General features: G+C 40.5%; 1 protein-coding gene across 1 annotated transcript; it reads right to left on the reverse strand.

The window, feature by feature from the left end:
- Positions 1-1234: 1234 nt before the first annotated feature.
- Positions 1235-10716, reverse strand: LOC116388230 (dynein regulatory complex subunit 4-like). The gene is made up of 9 exons (XM_031855915.1): positions 10591-10716; positions 4907-5086; positions 4495-4701; positions 4368-4413; positions 4089-4279; positions 3446-3613; positions 2567-2656; positions 2325-2497; positions 1235-1286 (listed from the first exon to the last, which is right to left on the reverse strand). The coding sequence occupies exons 1-9, from the start codon at positions 10714-10716 to the stop codon at positions 1235-1237; spliced, it is 1233 nt and encodes a 410-aa protein (XP_031711775.1).
- Between the last annotated feature and the right edge of the window lie 11953 nt (positions 10717-22669).

A 22669-nucleotide genomic window follows, 5' to 3' on the forward strand; every position in this document is an offset into this window, starting at 1 on the left:
AATTTATATTTACACATTAAGAGGTTGTTCTCAGGGTCAGGCTTGTAGAAAACACCACTTATCTTTCTTTATACCTAAACTGGTAGCTCTACAAAGTAATGGCAGTGCACCGTTTTTTTAGTAATTCATGTTTTTAATAGCAGGGTTTGTTTTTACAATACTTTGTGTAATGGTCACTGTAACAGTTTTGAATACTGCTCCGGAAGTTGGACTCAAACCGAAGACTCAAAAGGCAGATGTAGTAAGGTGAACACAGTTTTTACTTCGGCGTGCAAGTTGTAGGTCAATAGATCTCACACCTTCAGGATGCAGTGCTGTGGATAAAACAAACAAAGTGCGAGCCGTCACAGCTGTATCAATTAAATCTGAAGTGAGGCTGCTAACAGTCAGCCACATATTTTGTTTCGATGACCAATATGTAACTTTAGCTGCCATAATCCAAAGGACAGAGCAGACAGACATAAATGTATAAAGAAAACCAGACAGCGAGTGGATATTTCCAAAGACTGCTTTCTGACACAGTTAATGCTACTGGAGGAGTAAAGATTACGTGTGCTTCTTGGAGAGACGGATGCATTTGCACTTTTTTTTCAACATCTGGCCAGAATGCGTCTCTAACCACCTCTGGAGGTGTACGCATTTACACTAAGCTTTTTTGAAATCAGATAGCTATCCTATCTGCCCAAGATGCATGAAGTAACTGAGTAAATGAGGGCATGAAGACATTCGGAGAGATCATACCAGGGAGAATCCTCGTACATTCACAAAAAACAGGTTGTTGTTCAGTTTGTCGGATTTAAAGAGGCTCTTTAGGCAGAAATCGAGGCAGAATGGAACGGCCAGCTTACTGTTCGACCACGACCATGAAGTAGACCGTGAATCTGTTTTTTTCACACTCTACTACAGTCAGCCATCCTTGTAAGAGCCAAATACCCGAGGAGCCATCTTAAAGTTCTTCCACCAAGCACCTAACAATAATAAAAACATTTTCTGTGATCTGACATGGCCTATTAGTTCTTGAAAGTGTTACCGTTTAGTCTATACATTTAAACCCAGATTTCAAAGATGGATGTCAAAACAAAGTTATTTCACAAAACCTCAAGTATATAATTTTTATTGAAAAGAAAGAAAGAAAGGATGTCTTCTAAACTTTACAAATGTTTTATATATATTCAGAAATGTTTGAGTTGGCAAACTGTTTTACATTAAGAGGTGCCTGAACTGTCAAAATTAGTCACATCAACATCAACACCATTAAAACAGCAGTGTCATCCTCAGTCATGTGTCTGTGGAAAAAAAAAACACACGTTGAGATCATCAGGAATGGAAGGAATAGAAAAATACTGTATTACAGAACCAAAATTCAGCAAAACACTAAAGACATTGAACGCATAACAATTGTTGAAAAGACACCAAATAAAATGAAGTCTTAAGTGTAAAACCATGCTAGTGTCCGCTGCAGTTTGCCCTGTTCATGAGGAATCATAGGAAGGTGTTGGCCAGAAGAACAACGCACTGATGATTTAACTGTTCTTTTAGTGAGTGATGTCGGACATGACGAGGCACAGGAAAAAGGAGGTTGACGTGAACACGCAGGGGTTTGCTCATTAAACAAAAATCAATGACTTTAAAGTTTTAAAGTCCTTTGTAATTCTTTCTGTAGCGTTAAGTAGCAGGAGGCAGTTCAGTTATCAAAAGCTTAACGTATGTTAAAGCCAGGTGTGAACAGGGTCCTAGTCAGTTCCAGATCAGATGTGATATACTTAGTACAGCACAAGTATACTATGTGTATTCTGTAATGATACACAGGTAGATTGCACAATGTTTTGAGGAAGAACATGCTTTAAACATGCTATATTCATTTTATCTTAAGACTCTGCACCAGTTGTTCCACATGAGGTTTCAAAGGAAGACTGCTGTCTAACTAAATTCCGAGATATTTATAAGATTGAACAACGTCAAAGTCAGGGATATAGCTGTATGTAAATGCACAACAGTGTTCTTGAGGATTAAACACATTCAGTAGACTGTAATCTAGACATGGGTTGAGTTGGATACAGGAGTGTTTGTCCTCTGTATAAAAACATGATATTGGTCGGAGTTGGAGTGATGATATTGTTCATGTAGATGGTAAATAATAACGGACCGAGCATAGAACCCTGTGGTGCCCCCTTGGCTATTAAAAGGCTGGTTGTTTTGAGCCTTTCTTCTGTTCGACAAATGTGCTCTTACCTGCACAAGTGTTTGAATGCACATTTTTTAAAGTTGTGCAAAGATTAATTTGGTGCAAATGAAAGGAGGATAAAGAAAAAGAAAAAACATACCTGGAGTTTGCTGCCTTCAGTTTGCTCGATGTTAGAGGCCGAGAGCACTCCAAAGTGTCGGTCAGCACTGACACTTTCCTGCCCAGCAACAAGAGCCTCATTCCGCTCTTCTGCTGTATGTCACAGATGGCCTCCGTCTGTTTCTTCGACATCTCATCGCACTCCTGCTGAAGCTGACAAAAGCAACAATATGAATACCCATCGAGCCGAATGAAGGTAAACCGTGCGATGTGAGAGTTTACCTTCTCAATGGCCTGCTCGTGCAGCAAACAGCCCATCGACATGTCCCTCGTCTCCTTAGCACGGCGCTTCGCTCTAGCTTCAGACGCCAACTGTCAGACCCATTAGCAGCAATTTCAAGGAAAATGTGTATGATTTTCGGGGTATTATGTTCTTAGTTTAGTCAGTTATAACTCAGTATATATACTCATCTGTTCTCACTTTCCTTTCTGCTGAATAAATAATTCATTTAACTATAAAATAGTCAGAGACAACAACAGTAAGTGGCAGGTAAAAGCGGACCCAGGTATTGTAGATGTAAGGAAAATGCATAAAGGAAAGTTTAGATTCAAAGAATGGAAATTAATATCAATATTTAGGGTCATTATTAGTATTGAATAGTTATTTCTCGGTACACCGGCCGTCAGCGGGTGCCTTACAAAAGTATAAATGTGAGGTTGATTATCGAACCTCAACACATTTAGTTTCATAGCAGCACCAACGAAGCACATAAAAGAGACATAAAAGCTGTTTATGTAGGATTAAAACATTGGTGACCCCTAGTGGTGAGGTGAAAAAAGGCCACGCCCCCTGTCCAACAGTGTCCACCATGCTCATGTGACCTTACATTTAAATTGTTAGTTGAAACTAATGTGAAAGATTGACAAATGTATTAAAATAAACTTAAAATAATGTAGTTTTTTGCCTTTAGGCTCAGGTAGTAATGAACACTAATGCACAAAAAAACCCTGAAAATCTCAGAAAATAAACAAATATCCCAGACGATTTCATCAACTTAAAATACCAACGTGTGCTTTTCATTCAGTATATTTGTACCTAAGTTAGGATAGTGATGTTCAATGTGTATTGATGCTTTTTGAACGGGTGTGAAGTGAACGCACCCTGTGCTTGACCTTGGCCTGACTCATGACTGCCAGCTGTTTTTGTAACTCCAGACGCTTCTCTTGGGCTTCCTGCAGAGACTCTTTCAGACGTTTGTTCTCCTGCTGAGCTGCTGAAATCTTTCTGTCCAGTCGCGCATCCTGCTTCTTCGCCTCTGCATGTTCACCCTACCAAGCAACAAATGAGGCACATAACACAAGAGTCACCTGAAAAGAGCTGTGCTGTACTCAAGTATCTTCACTACATGTAGAAGTAGTTTATGAGTCTCGATGAGTACAACTAACAGATTCTTAAATAAATTTAATAAAATTTTTTCAAGTGACACAAAAATACCAACCAAATAAAATAAAGAATATTTGTGAATTTGATTGTCGTCAGGGAATTTTTCTTTGAGGGCATAATAACTATTTATTAACTGTGATTGTTGACAGTGGAGAAAAATGTATGTCTTAAAGCCCTGATTGGCTGGTAAAAAATATGTTTTTGTAACATAATCTCACCTATCTCTCAGAAAATGTCTCATGAATTATCAAGTAAATACAAATAATTTAATTTAGTCTGGATGATGATACGGAATAATTATACATATTTCTGCTCATCTGTTCCGTTTTCTTTCTGTGGTGAGTCTGTAACGTCTCGTACCTTCATAGATGTCTGATTCATCAGCTCACTTTGACGATCTATCAATGATTTGAGAGCTTCGTCGTGGTCCTTTCTCAGAGTCAGTACGCAACTTTTCATTCTTTTGTCGAGCTCTTCGACCAGGGCAGACTCCGGTTCGGCCTGTGCGTTGGTCATGGACTGCATGTCCTTGCAATATTTCAAATTAATTTCTATTTGAAAAGCAACAGAAGGGAAAATGTTAATGACAGTTTATGACAGGAGTTTCTGAATCTGACTCAAGAGATTGGATTCATTCACCTTCGATTCTTTTAGCAGTGTTGTTTTCCAGCTGTATTAACTCCGCCTGGAATCAAAAGGCAACAGGTCTGTGGTGAAGTTGCAGAAATAAAACTAGAGACAAATGTAAAAACGAAGCCAGCCTCACCAGCTTCAGTTGCATGATGCCGAATTCTTTGTTGATCTTCTTCTCCCTGAACTCCGCCCGCAGGCCTTCCAGTTCTCTCTGAAGCGTGAGCTCTGACTGTGTGTGCTTGGTCTGCACCAGCGTGGTCGAGGCGATGGCGTCCACCTTCAGCCCAGAGATGGTGACGTCATGTTCAGACAGGACGTGCTTCAGCTTCTGCTTGTGCACCTGGACCAGCCATCAAAATGAGGTGTTTAGAGGTCAGATTCACACACCAATCAAATATGATTTAGTGTAAACAGGAAATTCAACATACTCAATGTAATCAGTTCAATCATGTAGTGATGGTATTAGTTCTTCTTTTGTTAATCATCTCGCAACCTCTTAGATTTACTGTAAAACCTTTTGGGACCCACTGGATTAAACCCCTCACAGCACATAACGTCTCCTGTCTCCTCCTTTGTCTGTTCCTCAGATTGGCCTTCTTCTCCTCCAGCCTCCTCTTGGAGATTTCCCAGCCCTCCTGGGCCTCGTCCCTCTGCAGCTGGAAGTTGCTCTTCTCCTGCCGCGTTCTGTCCAGCTCCTCTTGGAGGCGGATGATTTGTTCCTTCTGCTGGAAGGTCGCACAGACATTTGTGTCAGTTTTGTGGGGTCCTCATGTGAGCTGATGAACAGACGAGTGAGTTTTCCTGCATGCAGCAGAAGATGGCAGTAGGAGTGGGCCAATCGGTGCTCCTCTACAGGTCTACTTGTTTACACACATTTGAGTTCAATCAAAAGTAAAGGTGTCCTGTTTGTTTGACGGGACAGAAGATGACTCGCTCTTTTCAAACGGAGTGGTACGATCGAAGAGACTGGCTGTGTGGCTGTGCTACAAGAAACCGCCTTTACTGATTTCCCTGTCTTCTGTTCTCAACGTGTGACAATGTCTGGACTAAATCAGGATTTTGTGATCTACCTCAGCAAACATGAAAGATCAACTACTCACATTCAAAGCCAAATTGCTTTGAAAACTTTTGGAACCTCGAGAATAGATTTGGCTTTGGACGAACAACAGAGACTAAATATTAGCATCCATAATGCTAAGGTAAAGGAAAACCGAGAGATTTTAAAAGACCTCATTAATGCATCCTGCTTCCTAGCCAAACAGGAACTGGCATTTCGTGGTAACGATGAGAGTTCAAGCTCTTCTAATCGTGGCAACTATGTAGAACTATTACATGCCTTTGCTTAGAAAGATGAAAGATTAGCTAGACATTTGGAGACATCCACTGTGTTTTCTGGCTTGTCAAACAGAATACAGAACGATTTAATCGAAGCAGTCGGTGAGGTGATTAGAAATGATATCAAAAAGGAGATTAATGCAGCCTCATTTGTTGCTGTAGAAGTAGACGAGACAACGGATGTCACAAGCAAAGCCCAGATCTCTGTCATTTTGCGTTATGTGGCTAAAAGTGAGGTGGCCTGTGAACTGAAGGAGGTGTTTTTGGGATTTGATGATATGAGTGATGACAGACGAGCCCCTGCTATAGCCGAGTATGTCTTGGGAGTGTTGGAGAAATACAAGTGTGTCGAAAAGCTGGTAGCTCAGACTTATGACGGAGCAGCTGTGATGTCATCAGAGCTTAATGGGGTGCAGGCCAGGATTAAAGAAAAGGTGCCTGAGGCCATGTTTACTCACTGTTACGCACACAAATTGAACCTGGTGCTCTTGCATTCAGCAAAATGCATGCCTGAGTGTAAAACTTTTTTTAAAACACTTGAGGGACTAGCGGCATTTTTCAGTAAGTCCACGAAGCGCACCCACTTATTGGATGATGTTGTGAAGCGACGTTTACCAAGAGCAGCACCCATGAGATGGAGCTCAAATTCAAGACTGTTGCAGACAATAAGCATCTACCAATCTGATCTGCATGCTGTATTCCGTATTATGAGAGAAAATACAGATAGTTGGGATAATGACACCCTAATGATGGCCGCTGGATATGAGCGGTGGCTGTCAAAGGCATCAACGTGCTTTTTCATTATGGCGTATGAGGACATTTTCAGTGCAACCGATGCACTCTTTAGAGTGCTGCAAAACAAAGTAATGGACATTGGATTTTGTTGTGCACGAATCCGCGACACAATTGGATTTGTGGAACGCCAGAGACAAGGGTTTAACAGTTTCTATGAGCGATTTGAACAGAAATGTGCCACGCTCGGGACGACAGATAGTGTCCGAAGTCAAAACTCAGTCAGAGATGAGAGGAAACGAATGTTTTATAACATTCTGGACAATGTAAGTGTTCAACTGAAAGCTAGGTTTGATCATTTTGGTGAGCTAGCTTTCCTTGGTTTGGTCGATTGTACAAAATTTAATGAAATGTCACAACATTTTGATGACACCAAACTGCAGAGCCTGTCAAAATATGCCAGGTTCTTTGACTTTGTGAGACTTTATGTCATTTGAAGGACTGCCTGTGGGGATTCTCCACAAAGTACATCAGAGGAAAAGAAAAATAGACTCCGACCGACTCTTTAAGTTAGTTGACCTGGTTTAGCTAGTCTCTATAAGAAGCTGGCATCTGGCTGAAGCTACCACATGCTAACCATAATCCACTACATAACTATAATATAAAAACAGTTTACTCACCATCGTCAAATATTATGCAGGCTCACAAAATAATAAAGAGTAGTTTGACAGTAGGATTCTGTGATCGGCTAAATATATATATATATTTATATAAATATATATATACTGGTAGTATATTTCTTAATTAAATGATGTGTTGTGTTCTGTTCTGTTTCAACATTCACAGTATGAATAAGCTCTCTAAACATATACTATATACACATATATCTCTAAGAAAAATGCTTGTTTCAAAAAAAATAAAAAATAATAATAATCCCAAACGGTGTATTGCTGTGTTTATGTACCCAACAGGAAAAAAAACAGCTGTACTATTCAGGATTATGTTTACACTATCCAGGTCACCCTGTCTAAAAAAATGACTGTAATGTAATATTTGAAAGAAAGATTCCTGAAAAACACAATCTGTCAAAACTGACTTTGTTGACTTTGTGTCTGTCTCCCCGTCTCTGAAAACATTACTTGGTAATAAAATCTGCTCTTTCCTCTGGACACGCAGGAAGCTCAGCCCACTGACTTTGGTTTGTGAGGGCTGGGTCCCAGCTGCTGTTGTGCTTTTGTTCTAAACTCACCACCTTTCTGTCTGTGAGCTGCCGTGGCCACATGCTAACAGCTGTAACAGGTTTAATAACTGCCTCGATTTAGAGGGAAATTGCTGCTGCATGGTGCAAAAGTAATGCAGTTTAACCCCAAACTGTGGCTCCAAATGAGAAATGAGTTCAAATGTGTTTAAAGAAATGAATAAAAGCACTTTAAGGTAATCTTTTAAAGGCGGTTGTTAATATGTCCTTTAACAGGCAGCATTTTGCTCTGATAATCCCAGTGTACACTCCCTGCTCAGCACCAAACAGCAGACAATCACAGTAAGAGACTAAAAAGAGAGGAAATATTGGTCTGATCAGGAGGTAAGAAAAAAGGATTTCTTGTGAACGCTAATATTGCTTTCTATCTATCTATGTGTAAACATGCAACTGTTTGCTGATAAGTTAACACAAGTGGTCAAAAAAGCATTCATTTCAGGTTTAAGTCAATTTAAGGTTTAAGTTTTCTGCCAAACTATCAAAGTTTATCCAATCAGATCGCAGCAGAGGGAGACGCTAAACTTTTCCTCACTTTGAACAGTTCTTACAAACATAGCAAGTAAATCATTGAAGGGTGTGCTACTGTGGACCGAGCACATAGATGCCTATGAGTACATTTCAACGTGTTGTCAGGACCTTGCACACACTGAAAAATCATCAGTGGCCGACCATGAAAACAAAACAAGAGAACTGCTGATCCCGCAGTGAGACACTTTCGGGTCTTTGATCTCACAGTTGCATTGTATCAGCTGGGATGCTTTTGCCATTATAATGCTCAGCATCACATTTGCCACAGTGGAAATCCACATTTACTACCTCGCGGCGGTCGGCTTTACTACAGATGTGACATATAAACCCTGTTCATTAGAAATGAATGAATTAGAGGGGTCAGTAGGAAATCTTCTGTACATATTAAAGAGGGTTTGGGGTCACTTTGGAATAGAGAGTAAATACGATTGAGAACCAAATGTTTATGAGGACTCAGTGCATGAGGCAGGACTCTATACATAACTTTTAAATTAGGGAAAGCACCAAAGTTTTGGATGTATTAATGTTTTCTTTTGCTGGTTAAGTCTAGTCATTTATGGCTGCTTGGGAGTAAATTACAGCAAACACTGGATGATTTCTTTTTTTATTTTCCTGTGGAAAACAAATGACTGGCATGTTATTGTATGTCCTCCGGCACACATACAATAAACTCACCACACCACTCTTTCTGCCTCAGGGGAATCTCACCGCTCCATTCTCGTCAGTATGCTCATCCTGCAGGTGAGGGGAGTCTATCCCAGCTCAAATTGGGCTAGAGGGATGATACACCTAGACAGGTTGTTATTAAGCACAGGGCTTCAACATGGGTCAGTTGGAGTTGACAGTAGGAGAGTCAGTAGAATGGTTTCACTCTCTGGATTCCCTGAATCTGTCCAAATCTAGCAACCACCCTATTCGCCCAGGGCTGAGCGGCTCCAATATTGTTTACACAGCCAACAATTATAGTTTATTTATAATTCTAATGATTCGGTGCACACATGTGCATTGTTTTCTGCTGCTTCTTGGAATTCATCCCAGGCCATGGGGTCAAAACAGTAGCAGGGCGGCCCACCTGTTAATCACTTTGTACAGCTCTACCAATCTAGTTTGTTAATGGAATGTAAAAAAACTGTTTATCATGACTGTTTCTGATTTGTTACAGGAACATGTGAGCCATCTGTTAATCTTCATCCATCTGACAGTAATTCTACTTTCACCTCAGTATACACAGAAGCTCTTGTACCGTCAACTCACTGCAGGTCTATTGACTTTCTTGCTTGATTTTCCGTAACACACCGAATTGGTGAAAACACAAAAGAAGGGGTTTTCCAACAGTAGCCACCACGATTTATACTGTAGGTTTGGAGAACAATAGATAGGAACCTGTGGCCAACGTAGAGTTTACCACAATGATACCGTATCAGACACCACAGTGAGGCTGTGTATGACATGAGGCTGGCTTGTTGTTATAAGGGACTAGACTGTATCGTTTACCGACCAAAACAAACTGCAGACTCAGCGTAACCAGGTCACTGAGATGCAGGTTCAACACATTTACCAGAGGACATCCAAGTACAGCCTCACAGTGTCTTTTTTGACCTGTGAATCACTAAGTCAGTGCTTACGGAGAAAGGTTTATTATACTGCATAGCACAGTTAACTGTTTACATGTCGTTTTTTTCAGGTGTTTATTGTATTAAAGGACCATAAAGAAAAAACAAACTTCATAAAACCATTAAAACAATGTTACAGTTTTCTCTTCTCTCCTTTCCTCCACCTACTTTACTTTTCATCTCTTCTCATGTTTTTTACTCTTCTCTCTTCTGCAGTGTGCAACTGTCTGATCCGATCGAAGAGTCTGACCACAACATGACCACAGCCGTCCATCTTCACAGACAAAAATACCCCATGCAACCATTCTGCATCCGCACCCTCACGCAAATATAGTACAGACGACACAGGCGCTTGTGGGCAACTAGACTGCTTCTAAACTGAAAATATATGGAGCTGCAATATAGAGCTACATCTTCTCCGAGATGTAACTTGATCAAGCATCTAGTTATTTAGAACCAAAGTATTGGAATAAGGATTTAAAGAAAATACTCAAAAACACAGTTACATATTGGAACCAAAAATATGTGATTGGTCAGGTTCAGCAGCGCCAATAAACTATTTAGCAAAAATATGTCTTTGTTTAATTGACACCACAGTGTTTTATAACCATTATGGCAAAACAGAACAATATTGGAGCTTAAATTTACGGCTGGCTTTACCATGCTGCTGGTTAAATATTATTGGTGAGCAGAATAGCCCAAAACACTGACCAACATCCAAACAAGACAGCGGCCAACATGACCGGAGAACACAAGCTGGTACATGGTGGTGCATGGCCTGAATATCCTTCACAAGAACTTTTTTGCCGCCCACCACAGCAGTCTCCACAGAGCGGTAGGAGTCCTTCTCAACCAAACCCGTGTTTTCCACCCAACAACTCCCGAGCATGCGCTCACACACACACAGTGGTGACAAACACCACACCGCCCTGATGGGACTGACTGAAACCTGCCAATCTGCATTCAAATCAAATGAATGTAAGCTGCTAAGGCTGTACCAAAAATCAGGGGGGTAGTGAGTGGAATGAGCAGCCCAATGATCAATAATGGAAAACAAAAGATATTATCCTCTTTTTTAGCCATTGACTTTGGGGGACTTATTGGTCAAATTCAGATTTTTGTAGAGAAATCTGAAAACTAAAGCCTATTGTCTCCCTAAAATAAACGCACAAAGACCCCTTTTTACACCTCGGATTATCATGCAATCTGTATCTTAAAACTGTAGATGCATAAACAAAAGACGTACATGACATGCGAATGCAATTGGATTGGCCAAACCACATTTTATTGACCACACAAATAATCCATTAATCAGAAAGAAGACTATGAGTCCACAGCCATGCTTGCAGCTCTGTGAGGCTAAATCCTAGCACAGCGTGCTCAAAAAGACAATGCCAATGTGCAAATGCTATACCATCTTAGTTTAGCATGCAAACATGGCCGAAACACAAAGCACTGCTAAAGCTGATGTCATTAAAAAAATAAAAAAATCATACAAAAAACGAAATTGTGAACTTCATATAAGAAACAACTACATTTTATCTTTTAAGCTGCAACCCTATGTAAATATTATATGATGAAATAAGAAGGTGGTTAGCAGTATACCCTTTAGTGCTGCTAAGGGCTGGTCTGCTTTGATGTAGCCATTATCTCCAGCGCCCTGCTGCCAAAATATAAAGCAAAAACATGACTGGGTGGCAGACGCAGCAGTAACCTACTGTTAGAAGGCACCATTAGTGCTTTTATCCTCAATACATCACTGGTTACTCACATGACCCTTAAAAAACAACAGACGGTCAACTATGAAGTAGTTGTCGGGTATTCCCCAAGGTTTACGTCATTCGTCAGAGTGGCGCAGAACAAAAATACTAGCTCACCCAGCTGTCTGAGATCAATTCCTCTTTGTTGGTGGTCCAGTTCTTCACATCAGATCATCTCGTCCTGGCTTGCAGTCTCCCTTTTGGGGTTCCTTTATTATTCCCAGTTTGACTTAGTGACTTGTCGACTGCCAGTGCGGGAAGGGCCAACATTGGCTCACCATCTTCTCAGCACCATAGTTAAGCTTTTAATGGTTGTCAATAGCAGTTATTTCCAAGACACTCACCACATCTGAAACATTGGTCAATCAGGACTTGGACAAACTTCATAAATGTGAGCATGGGCAGAGTTCATATACTGTATGTTCAAGGAGTCTTGGATCAAGGACTGTCAACATATTCCCTTATTAACCCTCCTTTTTCATGGTTGTACTCAGACCCAGTCAACAGAGTTAGCTACAGCGGGAGCTTGTTGGCCATGACCATTGAGAAACAGACCAATCACGAGATGAGCACCTTTCTGCTCTTGTCCCCCCAAAAAAAAAAAAACTCTCTTCAGGCGTAGTTTAACACATTTCACAAATATATATACAAAGAATACTTACTCTGTCTGAATTAGGTTTTACTCTATATGATTTAATTCTAAAGATTGAGTTCTTGATGGTTGACTTTGTTTTATCATTTTGATGCTTTAGGTGACTACAATTAACTTTGAATTGCTTATAAAACAGTTTCAATTATGTGACTGCTAAGGTATTCTCCATATTTTTTCCACTCAGTGTCCGTTAGCTGCATGTTTAAAGCCCTTGCCTTGCTCCTTCATAAACATCTCGAAGTCAGATAGCATTCGCACTCCAGTTAAATTGTCCACACAGACTCTCATAACATTTTAATATGACACACACATATAAAGCTAATATCGGTGCTGGCAGTTTGTTTTGACAAAGCCTCTGATTTAATGTCCGTCTACAAGAGCATAATTAGCTGCTGGGTCTCGTCCCATTTTGATCTCACCCTTCAAGTCTGCAACAAATTAAACCACCAACTGTCAGGAAGCAGGAGTGACTTCAATGTCTAAAAAAAAAAAAATGGTTGTGGTGGTCGCTAATGAGTGAGGAACAAACTCTAAAAATGACGAATATGCATTAAAAATGATGGTCATGCTGCCTGCTAATGGGTGACATAAGTTTATAAGACAGCAGCCAAAGAAAACCACACAATGGTCTTGATCCTCGCAAACAACAGAATCGATATAAGAACTGAAAGGAAATGTTAGTGTTTGTGATACAAGCAGAGGTATAAGTAGGCTGGTATGGTCTGATACTCCTGACCACTAACAGATTCAGTGCCGCAGGCATCAGTACTGGGATAAGGGGACAGCAGCTTGCCAGCCAAAACACAGATACAACAACTCATCAATCACGATGCATTTCTACAAGAAAACACATTCTGCTGTGTTTAAGTCGACATGTTAGTGACCTCCACTGAGGAGATTATGTTTTCGGCTCAGTCTGTCTGTTTGTACACTAATTATTTTTCCACTTCATAAACATTGGAGATAAGGCCTTTTTGTGCTGCACTGATTTGGTGTCTGAATAACCGGAAACATTAGTTCCTGACTGGAAAAATGGGGGCAGGGCAAATCAAATATATATTGAATATGTAATCTGAGAGTAAATGATGACAAAAGAGAGGTGACCTTAATTAGATTTATTATCATTTTATTGTCATTAGTAATGTTTATCAGCATTCATTGAAGTCCAGACAAGATATAGATGTGTAGGCAATTTAGAGTTTCCAATTGAGCTGCATGTCTTTGGAATATAGGAGGAAACTGGAGCACCTGGAAAAAACTCAACGTCAACACGAGTAGAACATGCAAACGGCACACAAGAGAGAGCTGAGGCCTCAAACCGAATTCTCCACTTTCATCCTGTGAGGCCACACTGAGCCACGGTGCTGCCCTCACTCTTAAAACGGATGTTTGTTTGTTTAACCATATCAGCCAAGTGGCCATTTTAACACATTTTTAGAGCTGAAACAGCGACAGCTCTACCCTAGAACAGGCATTTTAACGTGCATCCCAAAGTGAGGACCAGCCAAAATGTCCTCACTTTCCAAAGGTTTAAAAATTTAAATTGGTCATAACAAAGATAGCTGTTCAAGTGCACATGCTCACACACAGACACACACAGACACTTTTGCCTCGGGCATAATTAGGAGAGGAATGTCTGGGAAAGGTTGTTAAGGGGAACACCCTGAGCTCCTCACACAGACAGGAAGCTCGACGTATATTTCAGACATGTAATCCTGCTCTGCTCCTTGTCTCTGTGAAGTAAAACTGACGCAGATCCTGGTGTAAAATCAGAGAAAACATATATACCTAAAATCTGTGCCTTCTGCTGGGGTCTACATTCATTAAACCATTTTATTCACTAGAGCTGGAAAAATGTCCATTTTTTGCTGAAGCGCCTCACCTTAAATATCTTAGTAAATATTCGGTCGGGGAAACTGTGATCTTCTTCACAAGATTGAATGCAAATATTTACCAATCCCTCCTTATTTGTCTTGCAATTTTGTCCAATCTCAGCACAAATAAACACACAACAATTGCCAATCACTTCAGTCTGTCAGGAGAATGATCCAACCCACACCCATGATTACGCAGCAAGGTCAAATCAAGTTATCTTAAGGGAAGACATCCCAGACAAAAAAAACATTTCATATACTATACTATATTTGATCACCCATAGCCTGATTTATATAACATTTCATTTAATGTATCTTTTTACGGCTGCTGACAGTATTCTCTGAATTATGAAGTGATATAAAAGACCTCGAACTCTATATGTCAAATATATTATAAATATATTATAAATATATATGTTAAATAAACATTTTGAACCTGGCTTTCTCCAACATTCAGATTTCTGTTCTGGAAACGATGCAAATTAGCACATATTAAAATAAGATTATGCCTCATCTGCATATTTAAACGAGAACTTTCAGAAAACTTGCTGTTGAGGTTTAATGGCGATATGTATTAGTTACATTTTGTATCTTCTTTACCTGGTGTGTCTGCCCTTAAATGTACAAGGGACATCTATCCAATGATCTGTTCAGTCATTCCATTTTCTGCTGGACCTCAGATAACCCTCTCTACTCTGAGGAATTCCTGCCGGACACAGTTGTGAAACACCAGAAGTATTATTGTACAACTCTCACTCACGTCCAGCGCAAACAGGCAGGATCTCTTCATGCAGCAAGCACACAGCTGTACTGGTCTATATACAGAGTGCACAGTTGGCAGGATCGGCAGGAAACTCAGTGGCAGAAAAAAAAGAGCGTCTAATTATACGACCTGCTGTAATGTCAGAGTGAATCCAGAAGAGAAGAAACACTACACTCTGGAACAGAGAAAGATTCTCAACAGAAGCACAAACAAAAACAAAACAAAAAACTCGTATAACTCAGTAATTCTGCTCTCTGATCAGGATCTGCAGGTTTACACTGTACAAAAGAAACTCAGGGATGAAACCATATGCCTGTTTAAATCCTGTAATTCGCCTCTGATTAAAAACCCGTAAAACACCAGTCATGTTTCCACCACATGACAATCAGCATGCACCAGAGCGGACAAGCTGAAGGACATCCTTCACCAAACCAGCAGCTCCACAACCTCTGCCATTACGGAAAAGCTTGTTACCGCCACAAACGTTTATTTGAAGCAATGTCGACTCGATTACTGTAGTCGTGTTTAGTCTGTTTAGGTCCACAGTGCTCATCTACAACTGATCCAGGGCTTGTAAACAGATCAAGTAGATGCTTTGTTGGACTGTCATCCTGACATTTATATTTGTTTTAGCTATTTATTTATTCAGTTGGGCAATAGGAGAGTTAAAAAAACTGCTTGTAACATGTGTTGGATTTTAGCATCGGTCTAAACTTTGTTCTCCTCGGCGTACCAGGGAGGATCCATTTAGCTTTCTGGCTGTTAGACGTCAACCTCAATCCTCTTCCAACCCAAGATGTTGGTGTTTGAGTTTGTTCCCTGTAGTTTAATCAGATTATGTTCATTTCTGTTGGACTGAGACTCAAACTTAGAGAGTTTAGTTTGGGGTCATCAGAATTCAAATGTGATCAATCTCAGCTGAGTTAAGACCTTTACACTCCAGGGGCGTGAAAGACAAGCAAAAATGCACAGTAAAACTTTTAATCGGGTTAGGGGGATTTACGACAAATTTGAGCTGTTAAGAGAGTTTGATGAATCTGAGTTTGAACACTTGTGTGAGCAAATCTCTCAGAATAAAGTGATTCTGTGATGATTTAAAATCATCCCTCCAGTACCTCCAGCTATTGAGAACATCTAAGAAAAACTGATCTATCATATGAATGAAAGTTACTTGACGTTGAAAATTATTATTCGGCCCTCACCTAGAACATTTTCAGATGCACTGTTTTCAAATGACTTCGTGACGACATGACTTGTCGCACATGATCCTAAAAACACAGGCACAATAAAAGCCATTCCATGGAAACTTGCTGCTGGTTCCAGGAAGTGAGGCACTGTAGCCAAACCAGATACAGGAAGTGAACGGCCACCAAGTCATGGTGGAAACTGGGGGTGGAAGCTAAGAATACGACGGACCTGTGTGCCTGTATGCGTGACTTGTGTATGTGTGTGTTTGTTTGTGATTTGTGAACCTGTGGTCAGCAAGAAGAGAATCACATCAGGAAGTGATAAAAGCGCTGAAAGAACAATTTTATTTTTCTGTTTTTCAAAAACATGTTTTACTACAAGCTGTTTGTCCCTCTTTCCCTCTTGTTGGTCTTATTGGTTTATTTTATATTTCATCCGGAACACGAAAAAAACCATGTCTGCTTCAAAATCAGCAACAACATCCCAGAGGAGATGTTTCTTTGGTCCTTGTCCTGCTCAGTTGTGAAGCCTGTCTCGGAGAGGTTACTCTTCTTTATTTAAGAGCTTTTCACCAGATCAACTGTGTTATTCTCACTGAGCTCTGTGTTTGTGTTGCAGAGGTCACATGTTTGGCGTGCTATACTCGATAGATAGACCACTTCAACGTAAAGCCTGGAGCCTGTTTCACAATGTATTTATTTCCCGTCTCAACAACTGCGGCTTATCCAGACTTTGTTTGTGGAATATGCAAAATTCGGGCAGAAAAGATCCAAGCTGTGGCCGGTTGCACCATTGTTATAGCTCAGAGCTTGTTTTCTCATTTTGTTTTGTGAAAACTAAAAGAGCTGGCATATTGTGTGAGTATGTGTATCGTGAGTGACCGTTGTTGAATCTCTGCTTCTTTTCTTTCCCTTTCAGTTTCTATTTGTTGTCATCTTTTCCTGTTTCTACTTGTGTCCTTTCCAACTTGCTCTTTCATCATACAGACCCCATCTATTAACTTACTCTCCGTATCTGGCTACATTATCTGGATGATGACATTTGATCGGGCGGGCTTTGGAATTACACCTGGTAATATCAAACACTTTCCTTATTTCAATTCTGGCCACATTGACAAATTAGGTGGGTGAGGTGAAATGCTCTTGAGGGACTCCTGTGGAATGCAAGGTGAGGGTCACATGACAGAGATATAGCTGTTGCCGACTCGACTTCCGTTGGACTACTCATACTCTCAGTCTAGAAACTTGCTAGCACAACCACTGTCAGTCATGTGACCCCCCCTCTTGCACATTGTATTGGTCCTTTGATAGTCTCACAAAGTGATGTTGCTGTATGGGCTCTACTTATGTTTCATATAAAGCGCTCCCCTGTAGTGTTTTGTCGGTGGGATTGGTTGCCTTGCCAAAACTTTCCTGCTCTTCTAGGCCGGCTTTCATTTATTTGATCATTGCCCTTGTTCACTATGTGCCCTCCTCTGGCTGCCGGGTATACCGTCTGAGGCTGGTCTCATCCAGAATTCGTAGCTATACCTACAAAAAATGATGCACCATGATTTATACTGTAGATATCCCACAAAATGTCTGTTTACGTTATCCTCGTAAACATAAACAAGGATGTATGAAGACCACAAAAGCCCACACAGGGCGGACTGGAGGGGAGGTGGGTGGGTCCAACCACAGCGATCCCTATGTGAAACAAGTCAACGTTGATAGTTTTGTCACGTAACTTGCGTACTTCAATAACGTCACTTCCATAGTTATTTTAACCCAAGGGACAATCTTTTAGTAAGATGTCATACGAACCATTGCATGAGGATATGTTGAATGGCGCAGGGCCACAATCTTTCTCCTCTGGTCCAAAATAGTCCACTGGTCCAAAATGTTGGGCATTTTTATCTTAACTTAAAATATCAGATCATGTACATTTATTTATTTTGATACATCAGACTTGATGGGATGCAGCAAGAGGAAGTAAAGTATTTTTCTCATCTTTCTAGTGTTGTCCTCATAGAAGCAAAAACACACACATATACAGTCTAGGAAAGTTCTTATTATAGCAGGTTTCTACTCTTCTCGTTAATTTCTTGTTCCACTGTCTGCCAGCCAGTGTTGTACCACATTTATAGCCTGGAGAGTGTGTGTGTGTGTGTTTGTTCCTCTGTGTGTGCTTGCATGCATTATATTCATACATGTCTTTGTGTGTGTGTGTGTGTGTGTGTGTGTGTGTGTGTGGGTGTGTGTGTGTGTGTTAAACTCCACATCAAGTTGTTGCATCTCCACCAGCAGCCAGACCATATCTGATCTCTCCCAGCACCCATTAACACTCTCGTATATATATATTTTTTACGATAACAGAACTTGATGGACTAATGGACTATTAAAGATTAACGCAGCAATTTGTATGAACACACAAATATCCTGAGGTTGCTAATAAAAGGAATATTTCCACACTGAGGCGACCACAGAGATCGAGGCCCCTCACATGCATTTAACAGGAAGCGACAAGTAGAAAATGACCAATGACGTCAACTTCGCGAGGCACGTGTGTGTGTCAAGTTCAGTTCATCTTTCTCCAGTAAAGAATGATACTATTTGATATCAGGTGGCATTGAGAATCCTGAATGTGAGTTTCAGTCCAAAGGGAATAAAAAGAAACACATATGATATATACTTACATGTCTATATGGTGCTGAGCAGGTAATCTCACTATAGAGCCCCCTAAAGCTGGGGGGAGCTCATCACTACGAGCGACACCTTTCACATGGCCACGTTTTTTCACTTTGTCATTTGATACATTGTTATTATAAAACTATCTATTATAGCCGCTTTAAGGCCTTACTCTTTGCCATATCTATGATATCTAGCCCCATATGAGCCATTTTCATTGGTGTATAATCACCTGAAACTAAGAATCTTTGTGTTTTCGTTGGCTTAGATCGAGCCCTTTGTATCTACATATGGGAGCTGGTCCTTTTTACAGAGTCAGCCATGTTGCTATGGTAGCCCAGAATAGACAAACCAAACACTGGCTATAGAGAGTGTTTATTGGTGGTCAGTTAAAATACACACACATGCATATGAGGAATGCAATAATAGAAGACACAGAAAGTGAGAAAACACAAACTGACAGAGAAAAACACACAACTGAGATACATTACACACACACACACACACACACACAGACACACACACACACACACACACACACACCAACAGAGGTACAAAGACACATATTGGTGGACTTGATTTGTTTTTAGTTTGTACAATTGGTCCTTTTTTTGGGACGATTTTATTGAACTATGAAACGACACTTCTGCATTTTTCCAAATAAATGGTTCACTCTTGTGAACTCTTGTTTTTGTTGCCAACGTTGTAAAATGTAAGAGTCCTTACAGACCAGTCCATCCTACGCTCATCACGTTTGATGTTTTTACTGTTACATTTATTTTTTCATCGTTGCTGGAGCGGTTTGTCTTCTTCTTCTTCTTCTTCTTCTTCTTCTTCTTCTTCTTCTTCAGGCTGTTTTGGTGTCACTGGTTTCATCTTTATTACTTCTTTGATCTTTCATTTTATAATCAGAAACTGACATCACAGTTCCCTATACTCACCTGGTGAGCGGCCCACTGCCGACTTATAATGAGCCACACCTGATATTCAACAGGTCAACAGACAACAGGTAGAAACAAAGTATGCTGGTACTACTCAAGGACATTTAAATTTGTCTCTTTATGTCTATGTCATGGGAGATTTTGGCTGAACGTTAGATGATTTATGACCCTTTGATGATGTAGACTAGCAGTAGTCTGCACCTGCTAGCTTGCAGACCAAATCGGTTTGAATTTTGAGCGTGGCACCCCCACATTGTAAATGTGGAAATGAAATGGAGCAGAGCTGCTCACTGATGGAAAAAACATTTCCAACTGTAGATCATGAATAAAACAATATAACCGCTGTTACAATACACTCTGGGGTGTGCTTCTACAAAATTATAAAACAGGTAGCTGTTAAGCAATATGATTGGTTCATAGCCGTCATATAATAACCACATACCGCGGCTATGACATCGAATTCATATGCACTTTCAGTAAATTAGCTGCTGCAAATTAACTGATACAATTTGTAACAAAATGGAAACAGTTAACATTAACTTCTTTGGAGGAGTGGATTGAGCAAAAAAATCCTATCTGTAGATAATCGGGTTCAAAACTAGACCAAACTTTTGATGTTTTGATAGGTAGAACATGGCATGCAACAGACTATAGGTAGGGCTTGTTTTTAGCCTAGCTGATTGCTGGAAACGCCTTTCACTACTGAAGCAGTTGTTGATCACTTGCAGGCCCTGCTGGACGGTTAAGAGGAGCGAGGAGTCAGCAGTCAATGACGGTATCAAACAGTTAATGAAATATGTTTTTCAAAGATTGTGAATCACCACAGCCACTAGAGATCCTTGAGCATACGGTCATAGATTAGCACAAAAAATATTTGGCTGATGGGAAAAGCAGTGTGCGAGATTCTCCATGGAGATACAGACAGGCTAACACATGACCAAACGCATGATCCCGCCAAAGGCTTACGCCCGGCAGAGCTAATAAAAAGTCAGTCAGTATTCCTGATACAAAGTCACAGGCTACTGTAGTTTAATGGGGAGGACAAATACTCATCAACTCTTCAACAGAGACATTTCTGAGATGATCTAACATCTTCAGCTATCAGACAGCGACGGTTATCTGGGTTTGAACAAGACCGAGCAGGACGCTGTAGCTGTGTCTCATGCGCGACATACCTCAGTACCTCGGTAGAAGAAGAAAGCTTTGATTTGAGCGTTTGAGTAATTGTACGTTTGCGACCCTGAGGCCTCAGAGCCCATCAAGCTGTCAGAGTTCAACACGTCTGTACGATCAGAGCGATGACACACTGTGCTACTGTAATCAGACTGTCAGTGTGAGCGTGTTAACCCAGTGACTAACGGTGTCGACAGATAGACTCAATGGGTCTTCTGTGTGTTTGTGTGTGTTAAAATATCAGTGTGTCATTAAATGCATTAAATGATTATTTATGTGACTCCTGTATCTGTGCGTGTTTAAATGTGTTTGTGTGTATATTCTGAACCCTGCATTAGTCCTATCCTACTATATGTTTTCCAGCAAAAGAGAGATTTTAGCATTTCGTTACAATACACTATTCAAGATTTCCTTAAGGACTTCATTAAAGCTGCTTTAATTAATCATTTTGGGCTAAAACAGAGGTTGAATAACCTGTTTTGTTGAGCCAGATCAAGACATATGTGTTCCCAATGTGGGACATGTGGTGTTTGCGACAGTATAATCAACGATAGCAAAGAAGGAAACGGAACGGACAAGGAAAAATGAGCGTGAGTGTATGAATGGCCCGATTTTGCGTCGCAGCTTGCGGGATCACATCGCAAGATGGTCTCCAGTTATTTATCTGTTGTTCATCCATTGGTCTTACTAGATCATGAATCTCAAAATATGTAGGAATATGTCGACAGTAGTTTAGTGCACTTAGATGTAAACAACTCTGCATCTGCTTGTGAGTGTGTGTGTGTGTGTGTACGTAGTGTATATCATCAGACAGACTCAGACACTTTACGAGTCAATCAAGTCTGATGATGCACGAACGCTGCAACCATAAAACCCAAATTACAAGAGAATTCTTAGAATGCATGTCTGCTTGGACACAAGCCACCTAACTCCCTTTCAATTTTCTTTTTCATAAAAAAACCTCATCTTTAAGGTATCTAAACAATATGTGTAAACTTTGCAGAGAGCACTTTGTTTGGCCTCCCCTGATCTCTGCTTTATCACACAAAAGCGATCAAATCGTCTTGTACAGTGTCTGGTTTATAGACCACTCTGATCCATACTTTTCATTTATGTTTGAAACACATTAGAATAAAGACTTCTCCTTTTCCAAACATGGCGCATCACAACCCTGTCGCCAGAATAAAATTGTACGTTTCTGCAGACCAGGGATACGTTGAATCGCAACGTTTCTGAACCAAAAGCAAGTTTCATATCAACATTTCTACATACGTGTTCATCAGCGTGATAGTGTTTTTACCGCTCGCGGTATTTTTGCCGTTTCATATTCAGACATACAGACACACACACACACACATACAAAAAAACCAAAAGGTCACATATTCATATACTTGGAAACATAACATAGACTGTTACACATACACACACACACACACACATCAGTCTGGTGTTGCAGACATATTCTCAATTATCCAGACCTCAGTCAGATGATTTTCGTCTGTCTGTGAGGAAACTGAATCATTGTCATACCACTCGACACTATATGCCGCTTTTTATTTTCCCAGAGTCTGTCACTACATGTCCTTAAAATAACTTCACACACAAGGAGAGAGAGGAGTGAAAGAGAGAGGCACGAAAAAATACATTCACATACTTCTGTCTGGACTGTAAATGTCTCCATGTCTTTATCCATGTATTTGTCTTTACATTGTGCGTGTGTGTGTGTGTGTGTGTGTGTGTTTGCCCCCACACCACCACAGCACCAACCACAGGAAGAGTGGGAGAGGGAGAGGAGAGGTGGACCACGGAGCGGTTAACCTCATGA

The sequence above is a fragment of the Anarrhichthys ocellatus genome, unplaced genomic scaffold, assembly GCF_004355925.1.
Source record: "Anarrhichthys ocellatus isolate YVR2014 unplaced genomic scaffold, GSC_Weel_1.0 scaffold16, whole genome shotgun sequence".
Taxonomy (NCBI): domain Eukaryota; kingdom Metazoa; phylum Chordata; class Actinopteri; order Perciformes; family Anarhichadidae; genus Anarrhichthys; species Anarrhichthys ocellatus.